We start from the raw sequence: 24215 nt of genomic DNA, 5'->3' as shown, positions 1-24215 counted from the left end.
AGCATAAAATGTAATTATGTACCGTTTTTGCCGCCCCCTTCAATTTGCCGTCCTAGGCGGCCGCCTGTTCCGCCTATATGGTTACGCCGACCCTGAGATCTACAATCCAGCAGGATTTATAGGTAACCCTTAAATCATCAATTCTTGAAGAATGTAAGTTGTTGATCAATTTAGCAATTTAATTTGTTCAATTAAATCAGGAGTGGTCAGCTCTGGTCCATGAGGGCTACAGGGAGTTCCAAATTACTTAATTGAACAAATTACTACTTAAATTGAAAAATAATACTGCTTAACTAGTCAAAATTAAATTGTTCCAGAAGTGGAATTATTTTCCTATGGAAGCCAGCATGGTTATTTTATTTTATATGATAAGTGTTAACACTCATAGCATTTACCCTGGTATTTACCTCATAGACATCTTCAGTGGCATGAAACTGCAATTGTACAATAAGATCCACGATTCTCAACTCCAGAAGTGTGCACTCTCTGAAAAGGGAAGTTCATCTCATATACAGGTGCACTCCACAGATCCTGTTAAAACTGAGTTCTGTTTGCAATGTATTGACGAGGCCAGTCTTTTGCATTGAATACATACAGTGTAATACATCCAGTACCATTTAATATGTACAGTTTTCCTGTTCCACAGGTAGATATTTTACGCAAATAAGGTACACCCAGGACAGTAAATGACAGTCACGACGCCATTTGTGACGTCAGGCAGGAAAAACAGTCGCTGTTTCCACAGATAGAGGAGGAGAAGACCTGCCTTGTAGAGGGAGTGTCAAGCAGATGAAAAGGAGGTAAGAGATGAGGGGGGAGAATGGAAGGTGTCTGAGAGAAGAGGAAAGAGACAAACAGTACTTTTATTTCCACTAAGATTCTTAGTGTGTGCATCCAATAATAGAATGACAGCTGAAAAATGATTGAATGCACATATGAAGAATCTTTAAAACAGACTTGTGGAAAAAAGTACTGGTTGTTGCCTTCCTCTTCTCTCAGGCAGCAGCTTGGTTTCATTTGTGACTAACTGGATTCAAAGCCAAACCTTTTAGGTTTATAAGGTACATTGAACAATATTTTTTGAAAAAAGGGATTAACTCTTGTGCTTCATGTGGGACTTGAACCAAATTACCCTGGGAATCAGTCCAATGCTCTACTAACTGACCCGAGAACTGCTTAACACCCATGCACAATGCCAACTAGTACTTGAATTCATTGTATTCTTGTTGGCCTAGTTAGTTCAAGAGGTTATATTTTAGCAACTACAAATATATTCCAATAATAAGTCACGTTTTCTAAGCTGATTTTGCAATGAAACTGAGTAGTGTTGAGTGACAGGCAGAATTTTCCAATCTTGCTCTATTTTTAGTTTAAAGAAGCTTTTTTTTGTATCGTACGGTGTACTGTATGAGATTCCATCGACTTTCTGAAGATGTCGCGCTGCTGTTTGTAGAAACACATTTCAGATTTTAGACGTTATTATTGTATTTATTTGAATGAATTGTGCATGTATTTGCAAACTGGGGGAATACAGTAACATTTTCCACCAATGAACAATACATTTTATTTTAAGTGGTGCAGTCTTTCTGTACCATTTACCATTCAAATGATGACCCATGATATACACTGATATTGCAAACCACATTGCATCAGAAAGGAATTTAATAGGCCGAAGAAAAGTTTTAAACATACACACTGAGAAAATAACGGGAGCTTGCTGCGCTGGAAAGGAAACAAACATTCGAGTACCCTTTTCCTTGACCAAAAGTATAAAATATCATGAACTGCGACAAACATGACACCTCTGGTGGCGATACTAGTTTTGCGGCTCTGGAGCTGGAGCTGGAGCAGAGGGTCTCCATCAGCTCTGGAGGCAGCCTGGAACTGGAGCTCAGCTACCGGAGCTGGAGTTATCAAAACCGGAGCACGGACAATCCTACTTTGGTGTATCTGTTTCTTAATAACCAATTCAACTGAAATAAAATGTTTTTTGGTTGTTCTTTTTTTTTGTATTGCAGTATCCAAGGGTACTACCACCCTATCAGAAGACAGGTAACACATTTTGCACTGTGGCAGATTGGTTTGGGAGCGCATGAACATGGATAATTGCTTAATAATAAGAGTACAAATAAAAAAAAACAGCACTATGGTGTGGATGGCAGCCCAGGCTAAGCAAGCAGCTCCTGCTTAGTATCAATGATGTGAGTTTTAAGACTAAAACAACAGGAAGCAATATTAATGTTTACTAAAATCAATAATTAGACCCTATTAATAAACCAGTGTCATTCTTGTGTGTTTTCTTCAGGCTGTATATAACAATAACTTCACATGTGAAATATGTTAAACATGCCAAAATGTCTGTCTGGCTGTCTGGTCCAATCCGGTTGATCTCTCCGTTATGCTGCACTTGTCAGCGTTGCTGTGACTGCGAGTAATCACCTCGTCATCAGTTTCAGCTCAAGTTTCAAGCATTTGCTGCAATGCAGAGTTAGCACCACCTACTTTCTCAAATGAAGAACAGTTGAGCAACCGTTATAAAAGTTTCCCACGGTAAAAGCATAGCAAAGTGTAATCAAGCACAATGAAAGTATGGTAAATCATTGGTAAACATTGTAAAGCACAGAAAGGTATGCTAAAGCATATTAAAAAAAAAATGGCAAATCAGTGTAAATTATGGTAAATGCATTATTATTATTATTATTATTTATTTCTTAGCAGACGCCCTTATCCAGGGCGACTTACAATCGCAAGCAAATACAAATACATTCAAGTGTTACAATATAAGTCATACAATAAGAACAAGAAATACAATAATTCTCAAGTGTGACAAACCACAATTCAATAATACAGCAGATAATAGTGAAAGTTACATCAGGATATGATTAAGTAGTGATAGTTACATCAGGATATGATTAAGTACAAAATACTACAGATTAAACACTTGGGAGATTACAATATTCTGAGGTACAGGATTAAATGCAGTAAAATAGGGGGCAGATAAGAGCAAAATAAAGCATATTTAAATGAAGGGTGATAGTGTCCCAGGATACAACAGAGGAGTTCTACAGGTGCTGTTTGAAGAGGTGAGTCTTAAGGAGGCGCCGGAATGTGGTCAGGGACTGGGCAGTCCTGACATCTGTAGGAAGGTCGTTCCACCACTGCGGAGCAAGGGTGGAGAAGGAGCGGGCTCGGGAGGCAGGGGAGCGTAGCGGAGGTAGAGCCAGTCTTCTAGTGCAGGCGGAGCGGAGAGATCGAGTGGGGGTGTAGGGAGAGATGATATTATAACATATTATAACCACGAGAAAAGTATAGGAAAAGCATGGGAAAAGTGAAAAAATACCATTCAGAAATAGCATAGTAAACTTTTATAAGGGAAAGAAAATTGGTTTTAAAATCAATGTAACTGTGCTTGTTCTTTAGAAGATCCTCTGGCATCATTTCCAAAACAGTCCTCTCCTCAATGTTGCTCCCTTGACTTTTAGCTGCTTGCGAGTCTCTTTCCAGAACACAAATCACATTTGCTTTACAGACTGTAGGACCTGTGACAGACACATTGTTAAATATTTATTTTATGCTCTATCCAGCATTGGTGGGCTTGACCACCTGCGTCCCAATGTGGAGGAGAAGGCATCTCTATTCAGATGTTAAGAAGATGCATTAGAAATAACAAGCTGAACTAAACAGAGGAGCAGGTGAAAAGGGACAGTTCTGCTGTAGTAGCACATGTAACTGGTACAAACATCATGCTACTTCACAGGCTTACAAGTATGTATTGCTTCGTTTGTAGGAACTTGTTAGCAATGCGTTAGTATTCTACCAATGACTTTACCATTGTACCCCTGTGCTACCATTGCCCCCAAGTACAGAATCATTGCATAGCCACCACTGTAGTGCCATGGCTGCACTTGCATTAAAAACTGAAACACCATATAAAACCTTTCATCTGCTTCTGCCTGAATAAAACTTTCATTAGATGCTATAACGCTGCAGCTCGTTACACTTACTGGTCTCTTAGTATGCTAATTCAGACACTACCTCTGTGTAACCGCCTCATATATTGCCTAGAAGTTTAACAACAACAAAAATGAGATTCACAGCAGACTGGAGTTTGACATTTAATAACAAGCTGGTGATTTCAGGCCATCCAAGTGGAGCTTTTCCGCCACTTTAAACCTGATGGAAAGCAAAGCTGACATCTCCGGAACATTAAGGGCCTCATTTGGTTGCTTCTTTCAGCTAAAAGTTCTCAAATTAATTTCTTCACAGGCATACAAAGTGCTATTACCACCTGACACTGCTTCTTAATGGTGCTTTACTCAATGTTAAATGCACTACATTTCAAATTGGAAACCAGAGGGACATTTTTTTCTAATTTCCACAGGAAAAACAAGGTGAAATATGAATTTGTACATTATAAATATATAATGTGGAAAAATGATGAATGTTGATGTCACTCAAGCAAACCAGAGGAGCATACTGAGTTCAATAACATGCATTATTCAGTCGTGTTCTGTGGTGCGATGATGCCTCCTTGTGTTTATAAATCAGTACTACCCCTAAGGACCGATGAAATGAAAAAGGTGAAATCTCATTGATAAATAACCCACCTGTGCTATTTAATGTACTTGATCCAGGAAACATTAGAGTAATATGAAATAGTGATATACAGTATAATATTAGTATTGAGACAATTGTCCTTAAATACCTGACATGGTCGGTAATACATAATGCTAAAATAGTTACATTTATTACACTAAGTTTAACAAATAACTGCTCAATGTAATATTTGCCCTTAAAACTGAAATTATAATCACAAAAACACAATAAAGATCTCTTGTGATAGTTTTTTGAGTATTCACATATTTACATAATAACACAGTTAATATAATATCTGACAGACTTGACTTTACATACTTTGCAGAATCTTGTACTTAATGTTTTTTCATGTAATAGTTGGAATGTAATACATATATAAAATAATACACTAAAATATATCTAAAGGATTGTTTGTCCCTCGGTGTGCAGGCTCTGGGAAGCAAAATGATATAGATATATAAACACACACACAAACTTTCAGAGGATGGTCTACAAGATATTATTTGTTTCTCCAGACCCAGTAAAATATATGTGCTCTACAGTATTTCAGCTGCATCACACCTGAGAATGTGTGCTGTCAGCTGGGTCCTGCACCCTCTGCCTTGGTTTTCCAGTGGGTTTCAGGGGTAAATGGCAGTCTGTTTGATACAGGCCTGCCCATCTCTGCCGGTCGCCTGGAGGTCCCCATTCAGGGGTTCAGTGTCATATCGGGAGTCGCTGAGGAAGCTGACCACAGATCCAGAGTGTGACGTGCCAGGCTTCCTGCAGAGTACCCCACAAAGCTTCTTCAGTTCAGACTGGACCTGAGAGAGGCAGGTGTGGTGATACCTTTACAGAACAGTTTGAAATGCGCTATTGGATATCATTATAATACTAGTGTTACTCTGAAGAAACCACAGCAGAGTCATTCACAGACACCAGCACTACTGGCACACTGGTGGTGCTGTGGTTCTGCAATGGATTATCCTACTGAATTTCTGGTTAACAAGTTTTATTTATCTAGTAACACTGAATATGTCTGTTCCATTGCTTGCGACAGATTCCTGCAACTGTTTGGCATTCAATGTTGGAGCTATATGCCATTTCCAGTGTACTGTATAGAATTTCACGCTGAAATTTCACACTGCAATTATATACTGTACTATAGGAGAGTGTTCTACAGTACTTTAGTATTTTTATGGGAGAAAGTCTATACAGTATAAATATAAAATCCCCCGTGGGATGGGCTGTAAAAGCGAACTCACCTCATGGTTTGCAAAGCAGTAAAGAACAGCCACAATGAAGCCCTGCATTGAAAGAAAACCAAAAAACTGAAAGAAAAGCTGTATATAATTCTGCCCATTGAAAATATAACAGGCTAGATGTGCCCAAATAAAAGCATACAGTATAAATACAAGGGGAGTACCTGGAAGGAGCTGAGCAGCAGTTCAAAGGTCAGTTTGACGTTGCGAAGAAGACCAACAGCTGTCTCATCCGTGACAAACACGAACAAAATCTCATGAACACCAAGCAGGGGGATTAGGGTAAGCGTGGACTTGGCCAGTCTGACAAAGAAAAAATAACACATTAGAAAATATGTGGGGATCACTGAATCAGACACACATATTTTAAGGTTCTCTAACACTGCATAGGTCAGACTGTGATTAGTGCTGAGGAGTTCATCTCAGAGACACATGCATGTTCCAAATACAAGAACCAAAACATCTTCTACTGAATCTCTGGTGCTAATAAAGGAAAAGAAAAACTGATTTTAAAAAACTCGGGTTTCTTGGTGCTTTGAACAGCTGCAGATTGGATGACCGTCACAAATCTAGCCCAGTGTTTGGTATTGCTATAAATAGCCTTTTTTTCAATGAATAAAGTGCCTTGTCTTTGTGTTTCTAAATCTCACCTGTATTTGGTGTCCGTGTACGTCAGCTTGTTTGCATTAAATTGCAAGAGCAGCAAGACAATTGCATGGATAAAAATCACGCCATTTATCTGGAACAAAATAAAATCAGAACAGAAAACAATTCAACTTGTGAACACTAATATGCAAGCGTTCAGATAACAACATAATCATTTATCAAATCGGCAGTCCTCTACTCAGCCCTATATTGGTTTACATGTGTTGTAATGTACATGTATTAAACAATATACAGAATGTCAATAGATACACACACACACACATATATATATATATATATATATATATTTAACTATTTTGAGAAATCTATAATTCCATGTAGTCCAATACATTTCAAAACACTGTGCAATAAAATATACACAATAAGGAATTAAAGGTGATGCTTTACTGTGTATATATATATATATATAAATAAAATTGTTGGTAAATATTGCATAACTATTAGTATATCTAAGCTGAGCTCAAAAGCTCCCCCTAGTGTGATAACACGCTGCATTTCACATGATCTCATTTCACAGGATGGAGAGGAAGTGCAGCATGTAGATACCTGGAAGGAGTAGTCGGTACTTAGTTTATCAGTAGAAAAATGTGACACCTATGAAATAATGGTATTATAAACAATGTTAGATTTCCTGGAATTGTGTTGTCAGCTCTACACAACAATGAACAATGAAGGCCTACCAGGACAGCAGCCATGGCAGGGGCTCTGATTATCCACCAGATCCTCATACTTATATTCTGGCTCCAGCACCTGGAAAGCAGAATTCACACAGAAAAGGCAAGTCTCTTTGCAGGCAATTAAAAAACATGAGATGTTCTTAGTCTCAATAGAAGCACACACACAACGGAGTATATTAAATTGATCTAAACTGAGGAGGATATCATCATAATTTAAAGAATTGAGAAATTAACCTTTCTGGGTTTTTTCATATAGTCAGAAATAAACTACAGACCCAAACAGAGCCCTGTTTAGATTGAACACAGTTTATTAAATTGAATAAACACGATTTGTTCTAAGCACATCTTTCATCTTAAGATAGCTGCCTAAATAATATTAATTATTAGTGTGCACAGGAGGTAGCCCATAAACAAAGCCAGTATGAATGACCTGCTGACTGAAGCACTTACTCTTCATTTTCATGCAAGTATTTCACAAGGACCCAGGGTGCTAGGGAAAGAAAGGGTGCCCCTGAAAAATAAAATCCAAAACCTGCATTGACGTTTTCATTGAGAGCTATTCTACAAAAATATGTTTTATATATTTATAATTGATTCAAATGTTACAAATTTGATTTGCCTTTGAGGTATAGTACATCAGTACAGGTGTCTTTACTTTTTACAGTCTAATTTATCACTACACAAATGTTAGACCAAGTGACAAGCAACAGTGACCTAAAAGCATCCTAAACTTCAGAACTTCTCCCCCAAAATGCAGTCCGAACAGTGTTGGACAGTGGATTTTTTACTTTAAATTGATTCTCCATATCTACTCCTTGTTATTGTTACAATGACTTGTAGGATTCTAGGAAGCACAGTTACTGCAAAACATCATAAAAATTTAAAGCACAAGCGAAAAGCTTTTTTTCCCATTTTTTGGGGTTTTTTTTTGGTTTATTATTAACTTGAACTGTACTAGGATAAGCCACAAATAGATTTATTTAGCTCATTTTACAGCAACAGTGAATCCCTCTAGTTTGTATCCAACACTGATTTTAGGGGTAATCCTGAAACAACCATGCAAATGATACAATCCAGGGTGATTCCCTGTGCTGTAAAATGCGCTAAAAAAATCCAGTTTTGGTTCATACTGACGGGGAATACAATATGCTGATTCAAATCAACTTTAGTTTACTTGTTTACATTTACAAAAAAGCCTCTTACCCCAGCCGAGTATGATGTGGTATCTGAAATATCTGTTTTCAGCCCATGAGGAGAGGGAGAGGATGGCCTGCAAGTAAAGGCCTTCCACCAGCAGCCAGTAGTAACTGGCCCCAATGCAGTACTGCATCAGGACCTGCGCCACACGGCACCCTGCTGCTGTCTGCAAGAGACACACAAAGGAATCGGTCACAGCTGAAGGGGCACAACAACCGTGTACATGGCCCTCATTGCCAGACCTAAACAGTGATAGTTTCCCTATCATATAGAGCCCTATTCACAAAACTTGAAGAACTATTGTAAGGAATGTTGTATTAAAGAGAGGGGTAGAAGTTGTCATTTTTCAAACCTAATCTATGATATTTATAAGAACAAAAAACAGTCCTTAAAAACAGTGCATAAAAATTTGTGATTAGTGCCAATAGTTTAAATAAAGTCATATTTCTAAGCAGTAAACATTCCAAATAAAATCAATGATCAAATGAAATACAAATGTGCTATTATATGTTAGGCTGGCCAAAAAATACACCACAAGGGTTAAGCTAAAAAAAAAAAAAAGAAACGGGTTCCTTTTTTTATATTGACACGTGTTCCTTTGCCTGACCTGTCAGTTTCACTGTTATCTCACCCTTTCAGTCATTGACCTACATATAAAGAATACTGCGGTAACCTTCAACTGCTGCCACTGTTAACCACTGTGTGTTTTTAAACAAACTTACTTCATAAAGAGTTTAAGCAATGGGTTACAGAAAAAACTGCTATACTGCCAATCTCTGTTATAGTACCATGTTAGTGCAATGCATTACCGTGTGTGGGTTCATACCATTGTGATGCCATTGATGAGTCAAAATACGACAATAAAGAGGTCTGAAGGGCTGTGGAGTCAATGCCACACCATTGGAAAGAGAGCGATACCTGATCTGAAGTGAAGGCTTCCCAGTCCATGGCGCTGTTGTACGGGGGGTTGTATCTCTGGTGCAGAAGACCGTCTTTTACTAAAACAGAGACGGCCCGCAGCATGAGCGCCACAAATAGATTGAGATGAATGGAGTTCCTCATGCAGTGTAGACTCCTGGGGAACAACCAGCAAGAGGAATTAAAGCTGCCAGTGCAGGGGCTATCTTGAGTTATCTCAAGATAGCTTGTCTGCTCCATTTTCTGTGAAAGGAAAATATGCCAGTAATCTGACAAAACTATAAGAAACAAATCCATTGAGAAATGAATTGTCCAGGTTAATGTTAATGTCTAGCTACTCACTGGCCAGTTTTCTAGTTTTATTTTTCTTTCACAAAAATGGAGCAAATCATTTGCCATGCAAGGCACAAGTAAGTCACAGACTCGTACAAGCAAGATTATTATGGAAAATCCTTATATTTTAGGTGTGTGTGCATTTTATATTAATATTGTAATAACAAATGTGTTTGCATTTTCCAAGAGACTTATTTATTTTCAAAATGTAAGTATTTGAAACAATGAAACATGAACCATAGTTACTGTTCTGTAGGTGCAGTAGCAGCATATATCCACAAGATGACATGCAAACAAAAAGGAACCCTCTTACGACTAGATTCATCCTTTAGCTAAAATTGTACCTTTTAGATTTTTTTCTGTCAAATTACTGATAACTGAGTTACCCAGAACATAACTCTGCAATCTCACCAGTGAAAAGGAAGCAACAAGTAGCACGGAATGGAAACTGATTAATTTCTGGACGCCTACAAGTGAGATTGTATCAGATAAGGCTATTTTTCTCCATTCGCATTGATTCACTGCAATGTGCACATACAATGCACTGGGTTGTTTATGGGCTGTGATTAGCACAGTGCAGTATGTGCTCTGCTTCATAAAGCAAAACCAAAAAAGATCTTGAATCTCAGTCTAAGCGTTTTATTTTGAGTATGTTCATGTACTGGCATATGTTTAAGCAATGCATTAATAAAACACACAGACAAACATGTACCTGAAGGAAACGAAGATACCTGCTGAGAAGCTTAGCGATGCTATAGACAAGGAGTAGCCCGCTGTGTACATGGCTTTAACATTTCCCAGGAACTCTTTCTGTGACTCCTAAAATAAAAGGGTTTGAAGACAGGCACACCATCAAATAAAATATAAATTGGTCTCTTTGGTGGACCAAAACTAGAGATAGAAGCCTCACCAGAGCCCCTAAAATCCCACAACCTACTTTAGAAGCACAATTATATTTATCCTATTTAGTTTTAAGCACTTCATTTAAGGCATGAAAAGGATCTCAGCAAAGCTATGGTTCTGCACTAAGGTTCAACAGTAGCATGAGGGCAGCTACACTGGTTTTAGACAAGCTTCATATTTCATATACAATGGAATGAACTACCACACACCGGTAATTCATTATCTTACCATTGAACTGAATGAGTACTGTGGAGTTGTACCTTTGATAAAAATCTGTTGTGTTGCCATTGCTGGTAAAGTTGTGGACTTCTAGTTTCTGCTTGGCGTTTCTTCATAGGAATACATTATAATAGTAATAGTACTGTTCAAAAATGGAACAATATTAAAACCACCAGAGTAGTTTTTAATCACTAGCTTATAAACATTATATAGCCCTTATATCCAGCTTAGTTGGTTCTAAGGCACAGCAACATACTGTAGTTTCTAACATTCCCAGAACCATGTTACCATGTTGCAATGTTCTGTATTGGACCCATGATTACTGCCTACCATCTCGTGCTGCACAGAGGAGTCCTCCAGACACTCGGTAAAGTCTCTCCAGGGCAGGGAGGAGTTCTCCAGGAGCAGCCAGCTCCCATTCTCCATGCACCTCCGGTACACATGGCCAGACTGCACTGGAGGGATGAAGGCAAACAATCAGCACACAATACAATCGGAAAGGAATCCGTCTATAACTTGGAAAGCATTCGATCATAACGTCTGTGATAAAATTATATATATATTTAAACCCCCATAGGTCAAGTGCATTGTACGTCAATATTGGGGGCAACATAATTAACTTAGAACAATAGAAAACATTATAAGAATGTAAGGAAAGGATAATAAGCAAATTAAAATAGCAGTTAGAACTATACCTTTTAAGAGAATAACCTAGTACAAAGCAAGATACTTCATAGGTACTTTGCTTGACTATGCATGATTCAAGTGGCACAGACAGAAAGCATGTTAGCATGATGCAGGTCTACCCAGTACAGTGTTCATTAAGAAAGTGATGTGTATGTTACCTCTTTCATACCAGGGCAGGTACGGAGGACAGGGCACACGCATCACAGATCCCACAAGAGAATCTGGCCAGCAGGCGTAGTTGTCAAATGTCCGGTTGCAGAACACATCTGTTTACATGCAGAAATGAATCGACAGCTTACAAGTATACTAGGCATTTATTATTTTTGAAAAGCTGTATATTTTAACAATAATGAATGCACATAATTACCTGTGTCGGGGTGTGGGTCGCTCATCATCTTAGCCCAGCATTCAAGCTCATACTCCTTCCATCGGGCGACAGTCTGTTCCACCACACTCTCCCCAGACACCTAGGACACAGGCTTACGCTGAGCATGGTCACTCTCCCCAGATACCTGGGACACAGGCTTTCACTGAACATGGTCATTCCTGTACTGCTCTCTGGTTATTTTTTGCTTCATCTTGAGTATGGAATAATCACTGTCTGTCTTAAGATCCGCCACTATTTAGATACAGAGAAGAGACCCCACGGAGCGTACGTCATTAACTGTAAATGAACACAACTATACAAAGAATTCTTCTGCTTTTCAAATTCCTAAAGAACTTGGTGTCTCTCTGTGTGTGTGCACTTTTATACAGATTACAAACATGCAGCACTTATGATGGCATTGTTTTGCTGTTATTGTAACTAGTTTCAATCAGTAATATGAAATAATTTCTATTAAGACAAACAACACAAGAATTTGAAACTATTTCAAGTCCCACTTTTAAAACCAAACAAGTTATAACTTTACTGAGCCACTACTACATCTGATTATAATGACAGCTCTACAAAAAGAAGTTTGCAAAACAATCCAGGCCGTTAGTTCGGATTGATAAACTAGAAAGTTCTCTTATTGATCACTGTGCTACTTACCTGTAAAAGCTCCATTGGAAGGCACAGCAGTAAAAGCCCAAGCATTGTAGGTCATTCAAGGTCTTCTGTCTTGTTCTATATTAAAGCAGCAGATGCATGCAGATCCAACAAAACCTGGAGTTGTAAATCCTTTCTCAGAAGTGTGTGTTGCAGTGCATCTGTGAAACAAATTCAAGTTCACTCCGGAAACAGTGGAGTTTTAATGCTGCTGACTGACAGCTCGTGTTTGACTACTACCCCTCCTGTATTGGAAAAGCCAAGGTCAGCTCCCGGAAGAAATAAAAGAAAAAAAACACTTACATAGACAATCCAGAAACTTGCTTATGTAACATTTCGTTTGCATGAACTTTGAGTGGTCAAAATAAAATGATTTATCAGTGTTTTACTGATTTATGTTTTGTTTATTTCTTTTATTTACTTAAAAATGTGTGGTCACAAAAGCTTTAATTCATGAAAATAATAATATCAATAAGTCTATTTTGAGAAGAACCCACCCTAAAAAAACTTTTTTTTATTGACCTTACATTACTTATTTTACTTATGAAAAAAGCTAGTTTTTAGATTTTTTTTTTTAATAAGGGTGTGGGATTTATTTTCCTGTTTTCAAACTTTTAAAATAGGAAATAAGCACATCTTCACAATGATTAAAAGCAATTGGTTCTTTTTAATCACTTGTTTTGTAATGTTAATTTAGGATATGCAACTATTTACAAAATGCCATAGGTAAACTGCTGCACCTTGGTACCTTTGCTGTAGGTGACATAGCCTGACCATTGGAGGGAATTTGAACTTCTGTACAATAGTGAAGAAATTAGGAATCAGAAGCAGCCACGCCTTTTCATCAATAACTTTGCCTTTACTAAACCAAAACATCTTAAACACAGTTTGCTAGCATTACAAGGTGCTCTTGAAGTGTGGTTGCTTAATTTTATACTTATGACCTTAACAATCATATTAAAAGGTAAAAGACTACTTGAACAGGAAATCCCAAGCTGAATTGATGCTTGTTTGGATGTTCCATAAATATTTCCTTCAATGTTCATTTTGTTTAAATTTAACAGCTGTGAATGGTGGAGGCAATGAATTGTCCAGCTGTATTTTTCTCGGTTGCCTGGGCCCCAAACATCCCAAGTTCTTTAGTGCAGGTCAAAAACATGAGAAGCACGGAACAGATAATCAAAAAATAATACTCTGTAATTAAAGCCTTTAAATCAAATTTAGACAGGAGTCAAGCATAATCACTTCCTGAGATCATGCGAGGGTGGTAATCTTTATGCAGGTCTGCTTATCTGCAATTAGTTTTCACTGAAATGATTTGACGGTACAATAGTCAAAAAAATGATTAATGAAAAGGTCCAAAGCTGTTAAATTGTCAAATACTGTACTGTAGAAAACAAGGATACCTTGCCCACAAAAGTTTTAATTCTAGTGCAGTTCACCATTTAGATTAAGATGAATTAACATCAAGTATTAGTGCCAATTAGGGTGTGAAATCAGCCGTAAATGTTAACAACAGCCAGCTGTGTTTCATAACCTTGTACTTGGCAAAGGCAAGACCTACTTGCTCTGAATGTGTAGCTCTGTGCAGTATGCAAACAAAGATCAATCCAACACTAACACTGTATCTCTTAACATGCGGCAGTAATGCATTCTGGTAGCACAAGGCATGGGACGACTCTGCCTTTGGTAGAATTGTATCTCAGAACAAAAGCACCACCCCCACCACATACACACACACACAAACGCACGCACAGAAAGAAAAAATATGTCTAAAGAAAACATTTTATTTACAGTACTTCCCCAGTTTACAAATGTGAATTTCCTTTTTATAATAAAGTTTACAACTTGTTTCTCTTCAATTTTAAGAAAAGCAATCGATAACATTTTGTTTTGTTTAAAACAACATCCGAATGTCTAACTTTTTATGTCAACTTTATCTCTTTCATATGATCCTGATAGCAACATCTGTCCAAAAAAACATTTACATCCTTGGGGGGGGGGGATAAAATTGCCATTGAACAATCCCTCAAATTATGAAAACATGCAGCTCCAAAATTATTCCTTGAAGTCCGGTTACAATAGTATCCTTTTCCTTCAAGATACATTTTAGTTGCATCTCGGTATTATAGGTGCTCTCATTTCCCAAACTTTTCTTATCACTGAGATTTTCAGTTTGATTCTTCCTTAGAAAAAAATAAACTGCTGTTTCAACGGCCTTGAAAAGCTTGTGAGATAATGGGCACATTTAAAAGAAATAAGAGCCTTGATGCTGGATAGTGGAAAATATACAACAGGTATGGAAGAGGCTCTGCCTTTAAAACAAGGGCTAGAAATGGGACAGGCTTCCGGATGCTGTGAAGTCAGACTCCAATTCTGCGGCCAACTAGGAGATACTGTAAGCGTTTGAGAAGCTCCAGTGTTTATACAACATCAATGCTGCAGACCTGCTGCTGAAATCGAATGCCAGTCTCCTTTTTATTCAAACACCTAATCACAACGCAAATATGTTTTGCGCATTACTTTCAGAATCAAAGTGAAGAATTCATATAGAAAAAGGCTTACAATGCGATAGTATCTCTGAATAATTTGCAGAAATTAGGTCTCAGAAACTGTCATACTAAATTATTTTTATGCATGAACAACTCCAAGTTTGACAGAGATGCTGTCACAGAAATGATAGTAATAAGCATCTATACAAATGGCCATTAGAGCATTGTATGGTGACTTGCAAACTCATTAAGAAACAGCATGGCTGCAATTTATCAGTAAAAGTTCAGACTGTTTTTTACATCTCTTAACCTTTAAGACATCCACAGGTCTGCTTGTTAATTGCCCCTGCCAGTCTGAAAGCTATTAACTGCCACCAAGATGAAATGGAAGCAGTCCCCCTTTGTAACTGATTTTTAGTGGAAGCTCATGTGTAAATTCACAAAGTATGTATGCCTTTATGTATATACACATAATATGCAAACATATACATGTATATACACATTTATATGCAGGTGTGTTAACTCCCCCATCATGAAGTCCATTCTGATGTAATGGATTTTAGTTATTTGTGTATTTAAATTAAATTGGCTTTGTTGACATGAGTTGGTACTTTTTAAAAAGAGCTTTAAAATCAAAGGTATAAAAGATAACAAATCAAATATTCCACACAAACGGGCATTACATTTAAAAAAAACCCTGGGGTGACCACAACCCCCTCCCCCACCAATGCAGCCCCACACCTTTTGGCTTAACTGCTGCAACAACCAATCAGATTTACTCAGATGCAAGCGGTGCCTGCTACAGATTCATGGAACTCTATTAGCAAACAGAAGGGGTTGTATTTCAATTTCTATAGGTGAACCAGTAAAGCTTGTACGCATATACAGCCTTGATTCCAGTGATAAAGCTTGTTTGCTCACTGTCAATTAGAAGACAAATACAACAAAGTTGCTATAATCCCGCTGCTAATAAGATGCTGCTTTTAGACAACTTGAGTAAACCCGGGTCAAGCGAGGCTTTAAAAAAATATGTTAAAAAATGATGTTGTATTCTTTCTCTCTTTCTATCTATAACTGAATTGTATAGCAAGTAGGAAGACGGTTTCTGGGGTGGCTTCCTTTGCAAGACTCATAGAGCCACAGGACCAATTTAAGACAGCGCTTGGAAAAAAAAAAAGCCAGTAGCTCAAAAAACGAATAACTGACACGTTGAACACGTTTAGAGCAGATCTTCATTTTTAAACTAACTGTGTTTTTTTTTTTTAAGGGGACAAAGATTTCAGCTAAAATACATGCACTTTCAAGAGAGCCAGGAGAAAGACCAGTCATTGGTTTCTTTACTTTGAAGCTGAAGAGGGTGGGATGATATTGGAGGGGGGGGGGGTCATTCCAGACTGAGACTGACAGAGAATATCATGAGAAAATAAATCTCCCAAGGACTCCCTATGGAGAGGAATGGGACCCGGCCAGGCAGGCACACGTTTCTTAAGATTTCTTGGAGTCCTGTGTGTTCCGTCTCTTTACATCACTCAAGTCAACAGGAGTAAATGCTGAAGGGAAAAAACACAAAACAATAATCATTATCGAATTACATTTAAAAATGGTTCTTTTGTTTATAAATATGAGGACTGTTTCATTTTTCACATAGCAAACATTAAAATACATTTCCTTGAAATACTTTTTTTTATTATTAATTACTTTTTTTTTAATTTTATTGAAATTAAACATTGGATAAATTCTTGAAAAAAAAATGCAACAGCAACCAGACTTACATGCAAAAACTAAAGGAATAGACCGCCCTTAAAATGGTTTCATTCTGTGTTTTTGGATGTGTCATTAATTCGTATATGTATAAGTGTGACAGATGAATTCAGACATATTGCTGGATCCAAAGAAAGATTTCAATGTGTAATGTAAATGTAAAATTTGTCAGGGTTGCTAAAATGTGATCTGGTATGAATTAGAGCAGATATTTCTTGAGATGACCTTAACAGATATAGTCTATACTTCACTGAACTGGTGCTGTGACAGAAAGCCGAGGGTGCAGTACTGTATATACTCACTGTTAAGCCCAGGGTTTGTCGTCTTCTCAACATACTGCTGGGGTCCTCTCTCACTCCGATCACTGGAGGACGCAAGGTCTCTCAGGACACACTGCCATGCTGGAAACAATAAAAATAACCAATATATAGCATTACTTTTATACCTTGTTGGTTCATCTTTTCAAAAGCAACAATAATTCTTCTCCTCTAGACTATTCTTGAAGACAACTGTACAGACAAAAAACTGACTGCTAACCTATATTGAATTCCACGTTTTCAAATTCAATTGTTTCTTTTAATGCACCTTGTCCCTATAATAAAGCATGCAGTCAGCATGTATGTAAGTGAGCAGCTCATTTTAGAATTCCTATGACAATTTGTTTGGCATCTGGGTGTCCACGTGAATGGAGAATTTACCATCATATATAAATCGAACGTTTTCTTCATGTGCTGGAGTGAAGAGCTCGCCAGTGTTGGTAGGGGACCGGGGGCTGGTGTTCCTCTTGCCATTTGAAACAAATCTAGAAGCAGGTGAGCTGAAATAAAACAGTTAACAGGATTGAAATGGCAAATCTGTGTGGGCATCAGTGTGGAGTAGTGGTTAGGGCTCTGGACTCCTGACCGGAGGGTTGTGGGTTCAATCCCCTGTGGGGGACACTGCTGCTGTACCCTTGAGCAAGGTACTTTACCTAAATTGCTCCAGTAAAAACTCAACTGTATAAATGGGTAATTGTATGTAAAAAATAATGTGATATCTTGTAACAATTGTAAGTTGCCCTGGATAAGGGCGTCTGCTAAGAAATAAATAATAATAATAATAATAATAATAATAATAATAATAATAATAATAATAATAATAAATCTCTCTGCCTTTCATTCCGATTCCAAATCCCTCTTTATTCTGCGATACCATAATGACACAGTACAGTACAGGATCCACTGAGGTCATAACAGAAGTCTTTCACTGTGCTGAATGGTCCATTCAGCTGAAGTCAAATCAGAGCAGCACATAACTGACTGAATTATAATCCTAGACCTTAGAAAGGAAAAACAGCTAAACCATAACTGGAGCCCTGTAGTTATCACCTAACTAAACAGCTCAGATGAGGTCTGTTTCTGTTCACTAAAATACTCCCAATACACAGACTTAGGAATGGCTTATTTATGTGTATTGTCATTAAAACTAGATACCAACAACCCTTGAAAAAAAAGCCTTATATTCCTTATAGGAGAAAAAAAAACCAAAAACATTATGGCACGTTTGTAACAATTTTGCTTTAAAAACAGACCTACCTGGTCATTTCTTAGATCTAAAATGCCTTCCTGTTTCCTTCTTTTCTGTCGATCCACTTTACCTTCGTTAGATATCAGCAGGAATTTGTTTTTTTTCTTCCCTGTAAAAACAGTTAAAGGACCAGATTAAAAAATGCAAAGTGCCTGCATATTTATTCCCTGCAGCGTGGCACTGAATTAAATAACTCAGAGCGCTCTGGGGGTGACAGTGTTTGCGGTTGGTGCAGCGACCCCCATTCAACTCCTACAACATGTAGACCCATTTGTTTTTAAACAGAACCCTGCACATCTGTTTTGTGGATTGTACCCTTTCTTTTAATATTAAAAGGGGAGGTTGGGGCTATTCCACCCTAACCAAATTTGTATTTAAATTCACTGCATTTTCTGTTGAAATGCATAAAAGACATTCACCCATTTACACAGGACAGCTGTATGTAAGTAATAATTATATTATGTTTAATTATATTGCTTCCTGGGAGTGTGTGTATATATATATATTATATATATATATATATATATATATATATATATATATATATATATATATAAACACAGTAATCTTAAAAACATAAATTAAACAAATAAACACCAGAGATTTATTTTAGAAAGTTCATGAATGGTGACGGTTTTATAAAATGACACCTAATTAGTAAAGATGGGAGTGGAGCCCCTTCCTAGAGACTATTACACTTGTCTCTGCAGGGCTACTGGCAAATAACACACTTTAACCTAATTTGCTAAACGCCGCCCGTTTGTTGTCCTACATCTTAAGTTTTGTTAAAAAAAAAAAAAAAAAAAAAAAAAAAAAAAGCAAAAATCCTGCAAATGACAAATCTCCACTTGCCACTTTTTCACCCTTGACATTCAGACGACTGGTAGCATAAATTGAACAGTAAGCTGATTTACTGTACAGCGGGATCAGCAAATGCAATGGTTTGAATGGAAATAAAGGTGTATTATCACAGATACTGCCTGGTTAAATAAGAATCTGTTGAAAAACATGACATATAACCATAACTAACTTCAATGTAACACATTTAATAGATTTTTTTTTTTTTTTTAAACGGGTAACACTTTTAGCGGCATGTACATTGAAAGGCCTAATCTAAGCGGACTGCTGTATTTCATTGTCATGAAATCTTTGGACTATTGCATCTTTTTTTTATTGTTTATTTACAGTGGATCTGCACCTTTCTCTTTTGCGTTCACCGCGTCGTTCTCACCCCCCTAAATTACCAGGCCAACGTATGAACCAATAACGAACTAAAATCTATAATAATGGTGCAGTTTACACAATCTGTACAATAATATATCGTTTTATTTCACTTACCGGTTACTTCTTTCTCTTGTTTCCACCGCAACTGCAGGCCTCCACAGGCCGTGACGTTGCTAACCAACCCCTTCCGGGAAATACACAAGCGAACAGTGCTCTGTTGTGTTGTTCGCCTTTCCTAGGATAAAGTTTTGTTGATAGATTTTTGTTTTGTTTTTGTTTTTTTAAAATAACCTACAAGCGTTAACCACTGACGGCCAGCAGGGGGAAGCAAACACTCAGGGATAATATAGGAATTAATTCCTGCAGGGAGTTGGTGGTAGAAATATGCAGAGAAGACTAGTCTGCAGTATGACCCATATAACCATCTTTTTTGCAGCATTTAAAGAATAGAGTAATCCGTGAATCCCTTTGCATTTCATATTAACCAGAAGTGAAAGCCATCCCATTTTACTTTTAGGCAACCGTGTATGCGATGTATACCTGACTTTTCCAGAAAAGACATGACACATCTCTGTTTTACTGTAATAAAAACTTTATTTTAGAAAAAAAGGCATTCCACTTGACACAAAAAAATAATAAAAAGGTAAGACGTTCATATAAGTCATTCAAAAACATAATTGTTACCGACAGCTGATATCTGCTCATAGCTTCACTTGTATGAAGGATAATTAATTAAGAAAGATAATTCATCTGGCATGGACATAATTGAAATAATAAAAAGGTATTTGTATTTAGTTGATCTCCATATCAAGCATCACGTTCTGGATCAAGTTGCCAGCCATCTCCTTTCTCCTGTTTGTGCATCTATTAAAAAAATCTGAAATCTTCCTTTGGTGGTCAGTTGGAAAAATAATGTCTGCTGTTGATTGGCTGAAGACCAGCAGAACCCAACGAGTTAAACTATTATTATGCATGCCTATTTAAGTGCCTAGATGTTAGTTGATCCTGTAGTTTGTAATCAGACACTGGGCACATGTAAAATACTATATAAGTACACTGGCAAATGTGCACAATAAGTTCTACATTAGTCAATTACTGACCAAATTACAGATTGATTTTGTTGACCAGCATTACAAATAGTGCATATATTAATATACATAAAGTGCAATACACAGGGCTGCGAGTGCAAAATGAATTGAAAGCTTGCTTGGACATGCTGTTCACAGGGAAACTGACCTTCATGTGATCCTGTTTGAGCCTGTAAACATCTTAACGACGGAAGTCAATGGGGGATTTACCCGGTATGCAGAAAAAACAAGTGGCTGGCATTTTACTATACAAAGCAAGATACAGTGGTAAGAGACATTGCAGTATCTTCTGTATATCGAGCACAGATCTCTGTTTCTAATCTGTTATTAGCTTGGCACAGAAGAAGCGCTTTTTTTTTTATAAAAATACTCTTTTTACATCCTTATCTTGCAACACAAATAGCCAGCCAATCACCATATAGTTTCAGCTTCTGCTTCTCCCGCAAGTAAACCAATGGCAGAGCACCCCATGTGCCCTAAAGGACACAAGTAGAGTCCTTTTCAGTTAACCGTCTGTCCAATAGGAGCTTGTCATTCAGACCACGCCTAAACCTTTGAAGAGCATGACCAGTTCTTTGCTGTCAGGGTCGATGAGGTCAGCTGGTTTTTCACCGCCTTCATTCATCGCATCTACTTTGGCACCCAGAGAGATGAGGTATCTGGAGAATAAGAAGGGAGATACAGTCACTATTACATAATGAGATACAGTCAACATTACATAAACCAAGCTTCGAGAATACCCAAAACTAAAGTGGAAGATATTCAAGTAGGACCCTTTGAAAGCACCAGTGCAGGTACCAAAAAGGCCAGCATGTCAAACACTCACCTCGCGATGTGAGGGTAGCCATCACTGCAGGCCATGTGCAGCGGAGTCCAGCCGTTCTCATCTTTCTGGTGAATATCAGCACCATATTTCACCAGCAGCTTCACACACTCAAGGTTCCCCGACAGCACAGCCTCATGCAGCGCTGCCATGCCTGAAACAAACAGCAAGATAAGCAGTCTGGAAACAGTGACATTCACATCCCCATGTATGTTAAATCTAAAACATTATTAGCAGTACAGCTAATTTTGCTTCATAAAGTCGAATGAAACCTGCTGAATGATGTTACGTTAACATATTAAATTACATACCACTTTCTAGTTATATACTGGTACTTATGGCTTCCAGTAGACTTTTGCGATGTTGTTTTGTAGTTTCTTTGATAACATCATGTTAAATAAAAGATACAGGTTTTATTTTAAATTATGTCTCAATCCTAAAATCCTAGGTGATGCAAAACTTGTAGCTATAGCTATATACATAGCCTATCTTGTCTAATATATAAGCAATCTTTACATAAATAAATGGGGTGACTGATTTGTACAAATCTTACAGCACATGTCTCTTCCACGTATGGCATAGCCACTCCATAAAACCAGTGCAATTGTAATTCACCCACCTGACAGGTAGATGGTGTCCAGTGTCACTTTCCTGGCCCTGATGAACCTCCCAACCTGCTCCAGGTCCCCTTGTCTGATGTGGTCCTGGAAAACGATGTCATTGGGGAAGTGTACTGTCCTGGCTGGCTTCACAGGGACTGCAGTGTTGTACTGCGACACTGGGTATTGATAGTAGTACTTCATACTGAAAACCGCTGTGTCTCCCTCAAGGGAAAGTATGCCAATTCTGCAATCCACCTATGTAGTCCACCTGTTCTTCTCCTTCAATAAAAGGTTAATTCCTCCGCTGATGCACGGGGTGGGGGGGTGGGGGGGTGATATTTATATCTCGAACAACCTGGGCGGATTATTCATTTGAATTATCTCTAGTGTGCTTTTCTCAAAATCACCTGTTTTTCTTAAGATTTTAACAAAAATCACAATTATGTCTTCTTTCCGTTTGTTCCTGTATCCGCTTCGCAGACTTGTGTGAATAGATCAAGTACTTTGCAAATGCTTGCTGAACGCAGAGACTGGGACCCTATATATCCTCTGCAAGGACTATTTTGGTGACCATCACCTCATAGATCAAGTGACCCTGCCATGAACATTAGCCAGCTTCTTAATTTACAGGTTATGTCCCATTGCATATCCCAGCTGTAGCGTGTATGCTACAGGGGTCTCCTACCGGTAGCAGACCACATTTACACAGTTCTTGTAAACAGCAGAGGCAGAACATTGAAAACATTTACTGTAAGGATGTGCCTTGGATCAAATTATGTTGTTGCTGACCTTTAGCCCAGTACAGAGCAATAGTTCTGGATAAAACACATCTGGGAACAAGAAGGCTGTTGACTGGGGTGGGGGGCACCTTCACGTGGTTTGTTAAAATATATTGCTGTACACAAAACCACATGGTCAACAACCCTCTTTCACATGTTTGGAGGTTTTGACAACACTCTAGAGGTCATTAAGTCATGCTATTTGTGAAGCTGTTGCTGGTAAAAAAAAACAAAACAAAAAAAAAAATTCTAGTGTCTTCTCAGGGTCAACTCCCAACATCCCCCCATGAATGGTCCTGCCTGGGAATGTGAAGGTGTATATTGCAACCCTTGAGCCAGACTGCCATATACAACCAGAACTTCAAAAGTCACTTGTTCATTGATAGGGGGTAAAAAGCAATGAGACACGGAACGGCAGGACCATAGTGTAGAGGATGGTACTGTATGGCTGATACTTTGTTTCAAGGTGCAGTTGGACCCATAGAGCACTTACTGACATTACAAACCATCCTCTTCGTCATTATCTCCAGTTACAGACCGCAAATTTCTATTGACTGAAATACTTCCAAAACCACCAAAAAAAAAAAAAAAAGTAAATCTTACATGCGGTGCAATCACTCCCATTTGCTCTCACAGGTGGTTATGAAAGAAATGCAACCTAATTTAATTTTTGAACAAGCTAACAGATGGGTGTTTTTTTTCTTTCTTTTTTAACTTGATATACTTACAAATTGCAAACCAGCTGCTTTTCAATAAGGTTCTGAACCTTAGTTCTGGCTTTTACCAAGTTTTATGAAAATGTACTGACAGACCGCTCAGTGGTTATGCTATTAGCACTTACTGGTATGAGCAGCCATGGAGAAATGATATCTAGTACTGTGTACTCTGTTAAATATGTCTTTGTATGCATTCAGATACAACTTCTTTCCTGTCCAATTGAAGATAGCTTTGAGACTAGTTTAATACAGCTTTATGGAGCAAATCCATCATCTACTAACCTTTTCAATGTGTTTAACTAGCATGCCTTTAATTAATCACGTACATGTCTAAAAATGTAGTTTCAAAAACAGTAATAAAAAGAAAAACATTTGATGTCATGCTCCCAAAAGATTGGAGACAATTGGAGCTTCATTTCCCTCTGTGCTGTAAGACTTATTTAATTTATAGCAGGGGCTGTCCATGCACCATCGAAGCTCCTCCACCTTGCTCTCTCAGGGAAGGTAAAGAACATGCTTGTGGGAGGTTTACACATGACAAAATACTTGGTATACAACTTGTAGTATAAAAAGGTTTTATCATATAAAATGTAACACCTATTGGACCACAGCCATGTTAAAATAATTCAACACGGTTAGACTATGCTTACTATTTAAACATGAATTAAACATTTTAGCACAGTTAAATGCCACTTTT

The 24215-nt window shown here is 37.8% G+C and overlaps 3 protein-coding genes across 5 annotated transcripts; all 3 read right to left on the bottom strand.

The window, feature by feature from the left end:
• Positions 1-2674: 2674 nt before the first annotated feature.
• Positions 2675-12871, bottom strand: LOC117423276 (glucagon-like peptide 1 receptor). Of its 2 annotated transcripts, XM_034038804.3 has the most exons (13): positions 12471-12870; positions 11805-11904; positions 11596-11703; positions 11081-11205; positions 10341-10447; positions 9296-9452; positions 8384-8543; positions 7631-7691; positions 7184-7253; positions 6488-6576; positions 6002-6140; positions 5841-5882; positions 2675-5399 (listed from the first exon to the last, which is right to left on the bottom strand). In XM_034038804.3, the coding sequence occupies exons 1-13, from the start codon at positions 12513-12515 to the stop codon at positions 5217-5219; spliced, it is 1386 nt and encodes a 461-aa protein (XP_033894695.1). In that variant the 5' UTR covers positions 12516-12870; the 3' UTR covers positions 2675-5216. The 2 variants fall into 2 exon arrangements, with proteins under 2 accessions (XP_033894695.1, XP_058845865.1); XM_058989882.1 differs by lacking the exon at positions 11596-11703 and having other exon boundaries at positions 12471-12871.
• A 1363-nt stretch (positions 12872-14234) lies between these two features.
• Positions 14235-19760, bottom strand: LOC117423093 (mapk-regulated corepressor-interacting protein 1-like). Of its 2 annotated transcripts, none has more exons than XM_034038526.3 (5): positions 19625-19760; positions 18295-18395; positions 17419-17537; positions 17023-17121; positions 14235-16509 (listed from the first exon to the last, which is right to left on the bottom strand). In XM_034038526.3, exons 2-5 carry the CDS (start codon positions 18300-18302, stop codon positions 16445-16447), a joined length of 291 nt encoding a protein of 96 aa, XP_033894417.1. In that variant the 5' UTR covers positions 18303-18395; positions 19625-19760; the 3' UTR covers positions 14235-16444. The 2 variants fall into 2 exon arrangements, with proteins under 2 accessions (XP_033894417.1, XP_058845864.1); XM_058989881.1 differs by having other exon boundaries at positions 18295-18390; positions 19621-19756.
• Positions 19761-20068: 308 nt separating this feature from the next.
• Positions 20069-22527, bottom strand: LOC117422890 (protein phosphatase 1 regulatory subunit 27-like). The gene is made up of 3 exons (XM_034038104.3): positions 22041-22527; positions 21425-21575; positions 20069-21257 (listed from the first exon to the last, which is right to left on the bottom strand). Exons 1-3 carry the CDS (start codon positions 22222-22224, stop codon positions 21134-21136), a joined length of 459 nt encoding a protein of 152 aa, XP_033893995.1. The 5' UTR covers positions 22225-22527; the 3' UTR covers positions 20069-21133.
• Between the last annotated feature and the right edge of the window lie 1688 nt (positions 22528-24215).

The sequence above is a fragment of the Acipenser ruthenus genome, chromosome 17 (genome assembly GCF_902713425.1).
Source record: "Acipenser ruthenus chromosome 17, fAciRut3.2 maternal haplotype, whole genome shotgun sequence".
In the NCBI taxonomy this organism is placed as follows: Eukaryota; Metazoa; Chordata; class Actinopteri; order Acipenseriformes; family Acipenseridae; genus Acipenser; species Acipenser ruthenus.
The sequence above is the reverse complement of the archived record's forward strand: the minus strand, read 5'-3'. Positions and strand labels throughout refer to the sequence as shown.

Bases quoted from the DNA above. Each gene is read 5' to 3' on its own strand.
- LOC117423276 (XM_034038804.3), bottom strand. From the start codon at position 12,515: ATGCTTGGGCTTTTACTGCTGTGCCTTCCAATGGAGCTTTTACAG. The intron at 10,448-11,080 runs GTAGGCAGTAAT...CTTTTATTTTAG, and splicing joins CCTCTGTGCAGCACGAGATG to GAGTCACAGAAAGAGTTCCT. The intron at 7,254-7,630 runs GTAAGTGCTTCA...TCTGCTTTCCAG, and splicing joins TACTTGCATGAAAATGAAGA to GTGCTGGAGCCAGAATATAA.
- LOC117423093 (XM_034038526.3), bottom strand. The intron at 17,122-17,418 runs GTAAATTCTCCA...TATTGTTTCCAG, and splicing joins CGTTCGATTTATATATGATG to CATGGCAGTGTGTCCTGAGA. The intron at 16,510-17,022 runs GTGAGTATATAC...TTTTCCCTTCAG, and splicing joins GACAAACCCTGGGCTTAACA to CATTTACTCCTGTTGACTTG.
- LOC117422890 (XM_034038104.3), bottom strand. From the start codon at position 22,224: ATGAAGTACTACTATCAATACCCAGTGTCGCAGTACAACACTGCAGTC. The intron at 21,576-22,040 runs GTGGGTGAATTA...TGTTTGTTTCAG, and splicing joins GGACACCATCTACCTGTCAG to GCATGGCAGCGCTGCATGAG. The intron at 21,258-21,424 runs GTGAGTGTTTGA...CTTATTCTCCAG, and splicing joins GGCTACCCTCACATCGCGAG to ATACCTCATCTCTCTGGGTG.